General features: G+C 49.3%; 1 protein-coding gene across 1 annotated transcript; it reads left to right on the forward strand.

The window, feature by feature from the left end:
• The first annotated feature begins 10,418 nt into the window (after positions 1–10,418).
• On the forward strand, positions 10,419–11,180 carry LOC137825121 (uncharacterized). The gene has a single exon (XM_068630795.1). It carries the CDS (start codon positions 10,419–10,421, stop codon positions 11,178–11,180), a length of 762 nt encoding a protein of 253 aa, XP_068486896.1.
• Positions 11,181–11,749: the final 569 nt, after the last annotated feature.

An 11,749-nucleotide genomic window follows, 5' to 3' on the forward strand; every position in this document is an offset into this window, starting at 1 on the left:
AGCAACGGGAAATGGCGCATGTGCGTCGATTTCACCAACCTGAATAAGGCTTGCCCAAAGGATTTGTATCCTTTACCAAGCATTGATGCCCTGGTTGATAGTGCTGCAGGGTGCAAGCTGCTGAGCTTCCTGGACGCCTTCTCGGGCTATAATCAGATCAAGATGCATCCCCTGGATGAAGAAAAGACAGCCTTCATGACTGAGAGGTCGTGCTACTGCTATAAGGTGATGCCGTTCGGGCTGAAGAACACGGGGGCCACGTACCAGAGGCTGATGGATCGAGTACTTGCACCGATGCTGGGAAGGAACGTGCAAGCTTACGTCGATGACATGGTCGTGACCTCGCAGGAGAAAAGCAAGCACGTTGCAGACTTGGAAGAATTGTTCACGACGATCGCCAAGTTCAAGTTGAAGCTCAACCCGGAGAAATGCATTTTCGGCGTGGAGGCTGGAAAATTTTTGGGTTTTCTATTGACTGAAAGGGGAATAGAGGCCAACCCGGACAAGTGTGCCGCCATCTTGGCAATGAGGAGCCCGACTACAGTGAAAGAAGTCCAGCAGCTGACTGGTCGGATGGCGGCCCTATCCCGCTTCGTGTCAGCGAGCGGAGAGAAGGGGCATCCCTACTTCCAGTGTCTGCGGCACAATAACAAGTTCGCTTGGACGAAAGAGTGCGAGGAAGCTTTCGTCAAGCTGAAGGAATATTTGGCGAGCCCGCCGGTTTTGTGCAAGCCACTGGCGGGAATCCCCCTCAGGTTGTATTTCGCTGTGACTGAGAGGGCGGTGAGTGCGGTGCTCGCCCAAGACCAGGATCAGGCTCAGAAGCCTATTTATTTCGTGAGCAAGGTGTTGCAGGGCCCAGAAACGAGATATCAGGCCCTGGAGAAGGCTGCTTTGGCGGTGGTGTTTTCGGCGAGGAGGTTGCGCCACTATTTCCACAGTTTCACAATACTGGTGATGACTGACCTGCCCATCCAGAAGGTCTTAAAGAAACCTGACGTTGCAGGAAGAATGGTGAAGTGGGCAGTCGAGTTGTCCGAGTTTGACATTAAATATGAGCCTCGAGGACCGATCAAAGGGCAAATCTTTGCAGATTTTGTAGTCGAGCTCTCTTCAGAGGCGACGCGGGTTGAAGGAGATGATTTCCGTTGGGTACTCTCGGTGGATGGATCGTCAAACCAGCAGGGTAGCGGTGCTGGAGTCATATTGGAAGGACCCAACGGCGTGCTGATCGAACAATCGTTGAGATTCGCCTTCAAAGCCAGCAACAACCAAGCAGAGTATGAGGCGCTGATCGCCGGGATTTTGCTGGCTAAAGAAATGGGAGCCAGAGTGCTGATGGCTAAGAGTGACTCGCTGCTAGTCACAGGGCAAGTAACAGGCGAGTTCCAGGCTAAAGATCCACAAATGGCGGCTTACTTGGCGTATGTGCAGGAATTGAAGAGTTCCTTTGCCTCTTTTGAAGTGGTGCATGTGCCCCGAGAGCAGAATGCCCGAGCTGACTTGCTTGCTAAGCTCGCCAGCTCAGGCAAGGGGGGTAGGCAGAGGACGGTGATTCAAGAAACTTTGAAGACGCCGAGGGCATTTGTAGCAGATCACCTGGTCCTTCAGATAAGCAGATCGACGGAGAGAGCAGCGAGAAGCCATAAGTCCTTGACACAAGAAACTCTGAGATCGCCAAGGATTAGGGCATGTCGAGGAGAGAAGGTGGACGTGATACAGGTCTGCGCCACCCATGAGCCAGACACGTGGATAACACAGTACAAGCGGTGCCTGGCGGATGGTCTCCTCCCGTTAGATCCAACAGAAGCTAGGAAGGTAAAGAAGAATTCCAGCAAGTATACACTGATTGATGGCGATCTGTACAGGTTTGGATTCACTCACCCACTCCTGGAATGTATACACGGCGAGAAGTGCACAAGAGTTATGGCAGAGCTCCACGAAGGAATATGTGGAAGTCACGTCGGGGGTCGAGCTCTGGCCGCGAGGACTCTCCGTGCAGGCTACTATTGGCCATCCATGAGAGAAGATTGCAAGAAGTACGCCCAGTGCTGCAAACAATGCCAGCAGCACGCCGATTGGCACAAGGCACCTCCCGAGGAGTTGAAGTCGATCTACAGCCCTTGGCCGTTTCACACTTGGGGAATCGACATCCTGGGGCCTTTTCCACTGGCGATCAGGCAGATGAAGTACTTGGTGGTGGCGATTGAGTATTTCACCAAGTGGATTGAAGCAGAACCAGTGGCCCAGATCACCGCGCACAAGATCGAAGGCTTCGTATGGAAGAATATTGTGTGCCGGTTTGGAGTGCCTAAGCGCCTGGTATCGGATAATGGGACTCAGTTTGCGAGTCACCTGTTGAAGAAGCTTTGCGAAGGGGTCGGAATTCAGCAAGTGTTTGCATCCGTCGAGCACCCTCAGACTAATGGCCAGGTGGAATCGGCTAACTGGGTATTGCTGAGAGGTTTGAAGAGAAGGCTCGAGAAAGCCAAGGGAAGTTGGGCTGAGGAGGTACCCCGAATAGTTTGGGCATACCACACCACCGAGCAGTCAGGAACCCATGAGACCCCGTTTAGCTTGGTCTATGGGTGTGATGCCATGATTCCAGTTGAGATTCAGGAGAGCTCGCCGAGATTCCAGAACTTTGTGGAGGAAGACTCGAATGAAGAGAGAAGGCTGAACCTGGATCTGCTGGATGAAGTCAGGGAGGAGGCAAGGCTGAAGGCTGAGGCGGTGAAGAGAAGGGTCGAGCGAAGGTACAACTCAAAGGTGATGCCAAGGCAGTTTAGAGAAGGCAATCTGGTGATGAGAAAGGCCCACCAGTACGAGATGGAGAACAAGCTATCACCCAAGTGGACTGGACCGTTCAGAGTCACCGAGGCACTCGGGAACGGAGCCTATCGCTTGGAGACGTTGGAGGGGGGGGCGATTCCTCGTACCTGGAACGCCACACACCTGAAGTTGTACTATAGCTAAGAGCTTTGTAAGTAAAGACAAACACAAATATTACATTGCAATGTCTCTGTAAAAACAGTTTTAAGGGGGCACTCTTTTTTCCCTGAGGAGGGTTTTTAATGAGGCCACCCAATGAAAGAAGAGTTTTCGAAGTATAAGGTGTTTTCAGATTGCATATGTGTTATTTCCAAAAGTTTCGAAGAAAGACCTTGTCATTTGTACATGATTTAAGGCACGAAAGGATATGTCGCATGTTTTCTAAAGTTTTAAAGTCCTCATCGTTTTTCGGCGATTAGAGGCACCAGTTAAGTTTTTAAGGTCCTCATCGTTTTTCGACGATCAGAGGCACCAGTTAAGTTTTTAAAGTCCTCATCGTTTTTCGGCGATCGGAGGCACCAGGTGGAAGACCTCAACGCCCTCGCGCGTTTGAGGCAAGTTAAAGACCTCCTCGCCGTTGAGCGAGTGCAGGCGAGAAAGAGAAAAAGTCCTCCGTGTTTCTGGGAGCGAGAAGATGTAACTCCCGGGGCAACGTAGAGGCAAGTTAAAGACCTCCTCGCCGTTGAGCGGGCGCAGGCAAGAAAGGTCCTCAGTGCATCCAGGGGGGAGGAGATGTACGCCCTGGGCAAGTTGAGGCACCGGATAAAGTCCTTATCGCCGTTGTGCGAACTAAGGCCCATCAAAGACCTCCTCGCCGTCGAGCGAGTGCAGGCGTGAGAAAGAAAAGGTCCCCAGTGCATCCAGGGGGGAGGAGATGTACACCCTGGGCAAGTTGAGGCACCTGGCAAAGTCCTTCTCGCCGTCGAGCGAGTTAAGGCCGTTTAAAGTCCTTCTCGCCGATGAGCGAGTTCAGGCGAGTAAAAGTCCTTCTCGCCGATGAGCGAGTTCAGGCGAGTTAACAGATCTTCTCGCCTGTGCGCGAGTATAGGCAAGATGAAATCCTTCTCGTCATGAACGAGTTCAGGTACGGCGAAGAGCGTGGAAGAAGCTTGAAAGGTGGCTAAGGTAGGTTTGGAGAGAACGCCTAACCAGCCAGTCTTTAGCTCTGAGGTTCAGGGGAGGTAAAGGAAGGTCCCAAAGGGCGTTTCTGCCTCAGATAGAGAAATGACTGCCAAAGCCTGAGGCTAAGGAAAGCTGGTGTTGCCAAGAGGTCCAGGTGATCGCGAAAGTTCAAACACGGCGAGAAGGTTGAAAGACTTGTTTGATAAAGCAGGACGGGTGGGACGTTGTTTGAACCAATGGTTGAGTTACAGTTCATTGCTTGGAACTTTTCTTACGATCAGGTTAGTGCCTCAGGAGTACAAGTTGTTTAAAGCGGTTATTACTTAAGTTCGAATTGGCTCGAAGCGGTTACGCCAAAGGTCATGTTTGCGAATTCGTTAAGTTAAATGCAGCAGAGTTAACATATAAAGAAAGTAAAGCGCCCAAGAGAAGTCAGAAGACATATCCAAATTTTACTATTGAAGTAAATGGCTGTTTAAAATATATGTGCAAGAGTTTTTACAAGATAAAATGCAAGTGAATTCATAAAGAGGCAGATGGGGTAGAGTTGGTTGAGCCTTCGGCGGGAACGACTTTCCCATCTACCACTTCGTTGTCCAACGACACCATGCTAAGGTCAAGATCAGGGAAGAGGCATGCAAACTGTTCTCGAGCGGCGTCAAACCCAGCAACCAGAATCTGAGCAGAGCTTAGCTTAAGTTCTTCGATTTGCTTTTGAAATCCTTCAACTTGCTGCTTAAGCTCCTTGTTCTGCTGCTCCAGCTCTTCGACCTGTTTCTGGAGTTGTTTGTTGGTCTCTTGAGCTTGAAGAAGGTCATCAGCCACCTTCTTAGATTCTGTTTGAGCCTGGGCCAACTCGGCAACCATCTTCACCTTCTCTTTGTTTGCCTCGGAAAGATCGGCCATGGCGTCGTCTCTTGCCTTCTCTACTTGCCCAAGCAGCTTCTCGCGGTCGATCGACCTCTGCTCCAGCTTCTGTACCTTGTCGGCATTGGCTTGAATTTGAGCCTCCAGGTTGCTCGCCTTGGTACGCAGAGGCACGATTCTGCTTTCAAGCTCGACCTTTTCTTGGGCAAGTTCGTGGACTTTGCGGCGCAGGTCGACAGCTTCCTTGCGCGCAAGCCTGAGCTCGGTGTTTAGGGCATCCTCTACTCGAGAATGCTCCATCTCCGCGAGCGTTAGGCTGAATGACACCTTTTCCACCTCGACCTTCATTGTTCTGTTCTCAGTCTTGAGGGGGGGGGCTTGTTGGGGGTTCTCGTCGCCGCCTTCCTTAGCAATATTTTCGGTGTTTGCTTCTTGGCGCGGCGACGCAATCGGGGACTCGGTGATTAGGATTGGAGAGGTGTGAGCGACCTCATCCCCGATTGGAATGACTCCTGCAGCTGAGGTGTTGGATGGAGGGCCCCCTCCTGCTGATATATGTGGAGTAGAAGCGCTCGGGGGGTCCTCTAAGAAGTTTGGCTCTTGGGCCTCAGTTGCAGGTGGCGCAGTGGCCAATGGGACTGCTTGGACTGGTGGTGAAGGGGCTCTTGGCGTTGGCGATGAGGGAGGAGGGGCAGGTGTTGACGGTGGGGTTGAAGCTGGAAGAGGGGGTGGGGCAGGTGGAGAAGATGGTGCCACCCTCTTCCTTTTTGTGACAAGACCGTCCTCCGTGACCTCGTCGTCCTCTTCCTCATCCTCTTGGACAACTTGGGGGGCTTTCCGTTTTGGCCTCTTAAGGACCAGTTTCTTGCGTTGGGCGGGCGCCTTAGGCGGTGATCGCCCCTGGATAATGGCCTTCTCGACCGCCGAGTTGGGAACCGTCTGGGAGCCGGTCGCCAACCCGTGGTTGCGGGCGAGCGCCTTTAAATCGGCGAGCATGTTCTTACCCAACATGGTGTCTGCATGAAAAGAAAGTGCATATGTTAGCTCAAAGGAGAAAGGGGTAAGTACACAAGACAATAAGACAGCAAAGCAGGTATGTGCAGGAAAGATAAAACCAAAGTCTTGTGTGTATTGCACAAGACGCCCAGAAACAATATCAGAAGCAATGTGAAGACAAAGGTGTAGCGTCCTAACCTATTTGGAATTCCAACTGGTCCTCAAAGAACTCGAAGGAAATCAGGGTGGGGGTCAAGAACGTTATGTGGGCATCCGCCACCCTCTTCCAGAAGAGACAAAGGTCTGTGTCCAAAGCTCCCATGCTATCAGGACTTCTAGGCCTCCTGAAGCAGCTCTTGGACTCTTTTTTCCCCTTGTCCACCCAGTACAAGGGGAAACCGTCGAGAAGGGAAGGGTCTTTGTCGTTTGCACGGACCTGGATGAACTTCCCCTTCCAATCCTTGTACGATTGCTGGAAGATGGTGAAGATGGATCTCCCAGCAATAGCGTTCAGACTGACCCACAGGCGATCGCCTGGGTGTTTGGCCTCAAACAGAAACAAAAATACGTCCACTGACGCAGGCAACCCCAGGTGAGCACATGTTACCTCAAAAGCTCGGACGAACGCCCAACTGCTGGGGTGAAGCTGGGCGGCAGCAATATTGAGCTCGGTTAAGAGTTCCCTCTCAAATCGAGTGAGAGGGAACCTGAGTTTAACTTTCTTGAAAAGAGTGGTGTAGACGAAGCAGAAGGGCCCGTCGGCGCTCACTTTGTCATCTACACACACTGGCAGGGTGGTCGGGCAAGGTAGCACCATCATTCTCTCATCGTGCTCCTTGTGGAATGATTGGTAGGCCTCGTCCCCATTGGTCAATCGCAGAACCGCTCCCGCGGTGTTCACCGACGACGTTTCCTTTAAGAGGGTCGAGTTAGCCCATGGGTATAACGTCTTGAAGTCTGGCAGTGGGGTGGGGGCTCCTCCAGCGATTGGTGGAGTCGCCTGGGTCAGAGTGGTTTGAGAAGGCGCGGGCCTCACAGCCTGCGAAGAGGGGGCACCACGAACTTGCGTAGAGTCGTGTGCTTGAGAAGGAGGGTTTCGCGCTGACGGAGGGGGGTTCGGGGTGATCTTCGTGCGAGTCATGATAGCAACTGCAAACGAAGGAGGAAGGAAAAATGATCAGGAGGGTTACGAAGGCTGACTCAATCATGAATGGAAGGTGAAAGACGAACGAATGTGAGTTCGTTGCGACAATCGGCAAAGCCCTAAGTCACGAAGAAGGAGAAATGGAAAACAACCCACAACGTATGCACCAGACAGTTATAGGATGATGCAAATCGGTGAAAATGCGAGAAAACGCAGCAGATGAGAGAAAGTAGTTACCTTTCGATGATCGGGAGAATATTAAGGGGAGTTGGTGATCTAGAGCGTCGAGGAACGTCGAGAGCTTTCGCAGAAGAGAGGGAGAGTGTATTCAAGTGTGAAGAAAGTGATGGAACAGTAGGAGCGTAAGGGGTTTAAGGGTTTTCGAACGGTTTTGGGAAGCGCTAACGGCAGATGAAGATGGCCGTTGATGAAAGCCACGTGTCGAAGGATGCGCGAAGAGTTTGGTGGAGCGTCAGAGCAGCAGAAACTACTACCGCTTGGAATTCCGCGCCCATGCCACGTAGACCGGTGTTAACGAAGGCTTCTTCAGTCTTTTCGCTAGACAGTTCTTCGCTTAAGACTGGGGGGCTTGTGTACCGCCCTGGAGGTCGGATGCGATGACGTGGCATCCTGTTACAGCGTAAGCGTGTTGACAAGGCGCCAGGTTGACAGTTGGGAAGGAAGTCGGGAGGCACGTGTGGTCGCCGATAGTTAAGTTGGCGTGTTCCGGTCTCTAGCTTACCACGATAGGCGATCGCCAGGTTGAGGACGAAATCGCCAGATACAGACTCAGGCGACCAGGCAGTCGGAGATCGCCAGAACAAGCACATCGCCGAAGTTAAAGGAGAAGCAGATTATGGAGGCGGCCGGCGAGACCACAGGGAAGGTGTATGAAAGCCCTACCTCGCCAGTTTCAGTAGAGATCGCACTCCTGAGTTAGCTATGCACTGGGCAGTACCATGCATAGGTAACTTAGCCAAAAAGAGAGTAGAAGCAGCGTCAAGTCAGTGAGCCTCCAGATGATGGCACGTGTACGGTTGGATGCAGGCCACGTGTCCAAGCCTGTAACTGCCAGGAGAGAGAAAGCCACCAGGTATATAAGAGTTCCTAACAGATTTTCTAAGGTACGCACGTTCAGTTCATACACTTTACGCTTGCGAGTAACAGAGCTGTTTGTGAGAGAGATTTGCACGGCTCCAGTTCTTAGTATTTGGTGATACCGTCACTGACTTGAGCGTCGGAGTGCGATCGGCCGCAGCGGCGCCGTATCGTTTCTTTGCAGGTTCTTGAGGTAGATCCAGAGGAGGAACGGAAGTGAGAAGCGGCGTGCACGTCGATCCTTTGACGAGGCATTCTCCAGCGCTCCGGTCAACAGGCAGGATCAGTAGTGTTTTCTCAAGAATGCTTGTTTCGGCTTTGGCCTTGTCTTCTCCTTAGAATGATGGCCTTTAATCCTCCAATTTCCAGCACCTAGCAAAGGGCTAAACCTTAACCAAATCAAGTTCCCATTCACATAAGCACCAAAGAAGAATTAAATTCCAGCACCCAAATTAGAGGTCAAAGAACAAAAGCAAGAAACAAATTTAATTGAATAAAACAGTACCACCAAAAGGATTTAGATTATGACAACTAGAAAGAGAGTCAAGTAATTAAAGCAAACAAATAAAGGTACTCAATTAAAGGTTGGCACACAAAAGAATTCCTAAAGAAAAGCACTAGATTAGATGACCAAATAAAAAAAACAGCACCACTGGAAAATGTTGTGGGCCAGAAAACGTGTTTGTTCCCCGATTTATGCTGAGCTGTATTTTTAGAATTTGGCTCTGAAATTTGATATGCAAGAGATTCAGGATCTTATCTAAAATCTGGCTTTGGATTCACTCAAAACGGATGCACCATTTGTTTTTAATAAATTTTGCAAAATTGGTGTTCGGTTAGGCCAGCTGGAGCGCTTCAGATTTGCACTCTGATCTTAAAAGATTTATCATTTTTTTTCTGTTGCTTCTTTTGACCTAATTCTTTTTTTGTCTTTTCTATAACACTTTAAACTTGCATTTTTCCAGAAAATCAGAATTTTCATATGGGTGGAAATATTTTTCTGGGTTAAAACAGCCAAAACAGAGAAGGTGAAAACAGGGGAATCTGAAAACTGGAAACAAAAACAGCAAGATACCAAAGTTTAGACACAATGGAAATTTGTGAAATAGAATTGTGTATGATCTAAACACAATATGAACTCAAACTAAAAATTAAAAAGGCACCAAAGGAGCAAAGAACAGCAGATTCAAGCAAAAAAAAAGAGACCCAAAATCAAGAAACAATTAAGCCAAATAAAAGGACTACTATGAATTGTTGACAATATGGATGAACATGACTTGACAAAACATGTATAGATTCAGAAAATTAAAGACTCAAAGCATAATATGAAGCAAAATAAAGAAAGCAATAAAGACTCAAAGCCTAAAACAAAATAGCAACACAAAGGTGTATGGAATCCTATCACAAATTGCACAAGAACTTGTTCAAGATCAAATGAACAAGAGTGCTTCGGTTGGATCTTCCACAAAGCACACCAAGAACAAATTAAAATGTAAAAAACAGCAAGACAAGTAAGGAAAGTAAATGACAATATGAAATAAAGAAGAACTAAAATTTAAAAGACAAGGAGCTACTCATCTTGAAGAACCAAAGCTCATGATACCAAATGATGGCATTTTCATGAAGTTCTTCTTGAATCAATGTAGAGTATGGGGCGGAAGCAATGTATGTGAGTGAGCAAGATCCTCCTAAGAGTGGTGTTGATCTTGTAGGTGCATGATAAGTGTGGGTATTGAGTGGTTCGGCCAGCTCAAGGGAAAAGATGAAGGAATTGAAGTTTAGAGCCTAGGATTCTAGGGAGAAGCAAAGTTGAGCACAGATTGGCAGCATAACTTTACTCACAATAAACTTGAAAATACAAGGTGTAGGCTCCTCCTTTTATAGGCTAAGGAGGACCATAATGCAATCCTAATGCTAGCCAAATTAAATGTAAATGTGAAGCACATGGGTGCACATGGCACATGGGTGCACAAATGAGCACATGGGGAGGGGTGTGTCTAGTTTTTATGCTCACCCCCTCCATGGTCTTTCTAGAATGTTCACACAAATATGCTTTCTACACTACTCTAATTACTAAGCACCCCTAATGGGCCTTTATGTAACAATTACAAAGGTCTTCTCTTCCCAAAACCGTAGCTTTGACCCATGTGTATGTGAAGCTAGACGGTCTAGAAGGAATCCTCATCATGGCCTAGACGCTCCTATTCATGGGCTAGACGCTCCTTTTTGAGTCTAGACGCTCCTCATCATAGGCTAGACCGTCTAGTCTTGGAGGCTTGGCTTTCATCGTGTGGTGAGCTTGGGCCCTCCTCCATCACTGTCACCAGGTGAATCTTTCGTGGTGCCACGGTCAGAGGGCATGCCTTACTATCTGGGTGCCTTCTTGGCCGTTGCCCTTGAGTGGCGCGCCCAAGCGAAGTCCAAGGTTGGCGAGGCAAGCACGCTCAAAGCTCTCCGACAGGAAGTGGCTACTTTTAAGGAAGAAAAGGAGAGCTTGTGTCGCGGCTGGGCGTGCGAAGAGGAGGTTTACAAAGCCTCTTTGAGGAGCGCCAGAGAGATCAACGCAGAAGCCTGCAAACGTCTACATGACGCAGGGCAAGCTGGCACTGAGCTCCTTACTCAGGTGGCATCCCTCAAATCCAAAATCGTTGCTCTTGAAGCGGCGATGAGAACTTCCGAGGCTCAGCAGAAACAACTTGCTGACCAGTGTGCTGACTGGAAGCAATCGTTGGAGAAGACCGAAGGAGAGCTGGCTGCACAGATGGAAGCGCTCAACCTTCTTCAATCTGAGCATAATCAGTTTCAGGCGGAACTGAACAGGTTTCAAGTGGAGAAAGAGGTTCTCGAAAAGCAGCTAGCCTCTAGGGACTCCGTGATCGAAGAGCTGGAGAGGGCCAAGAGGGAGCTCATCGCAGAGAGGGAAGCCCGAGACTCCACCATCGAAAATCTGGAGCGGGCTAAAGGAAAGCTCATCGACAACATGGCTGACATCTTTGCAGAGGGATTCAAGGAGGCCTTAGCTCAAGCCGCCTGTGAAAACCCGAGAATTGACACCTCCAATTGCAACCCTCTCAACCATATTGTTGACGGGAAGGTCGTTCCCCTAGACCTTGGGAAATGAGCTGCACTGATCTTGACCTCTTTATTTTCTTGTAAATCTATATTGACAATCATTTGAATTTACTTGTAATTCTGACAATCGACCTTGCTTATATTTATAACTTTGGAATTCACCTAAATGTCATTTGCTTTCAATTCTGCTTGCGCTTTGTTTGTTTCTGTTTTCTTTTCTGCATCAAAGGCTAGTTGGTACTGGCCTCCGAGGCATTTCTTTGTGCTTTGCCTTTAACTCTCTAGGTAGCATGTGTCCCCCCCTCTTGTTCTTTCCTCTTAGGGTGTGACGCACATCCTTCTCTTGCTCTTTTTGCTCAAAAACTCGTTTGGCCTTCGTATCTGCGAGGAGTCTTCCTTACGAAGGCGTCGCTTGCTTCGCCATTGCCCATCAAGGGTGGGAAGGACTTATCGTTGCCTGTACTGGGTGCCCATGCTCGAGGAGGGACCTGCTCTGGGTATCCTAAGTGTATCTAGACACTTGGGCTAAAAGTCGCGTTCTGGTGCCCACGCCCATGGAGAGGCCTACACAAACAACACCGTATCGTCCATGGAGTGTCTAAAACACCAGGGCAACTT

The sequence above is a fragment of the Phaseolus vulgaris genome, chromosome 8 (assembly GCF_000499845.2).
Source record: "Phaseolus vulgaris cultivar G19833 chromosome 8, P. vulgaris v2.0, whole genome shotgun sequence".
Classification (NCBI taxonomy): Eukaryota; Viridiplantae; Streptophyta; class Magnoliopsida; order Fabales; family Fabaceae; genus Phaseolus; species Phaseolus vulgaris.

What these genes read in the sequence shown, in the direction of transcription:
- LOC137825121 (XM_068630795.1), top strand. Translation starts at nt 10,419, where the DNA reads ATGCCTTACTATCTGGGTGCCTTCTTGGCCGTTGCCCTTGAGTGGCGC.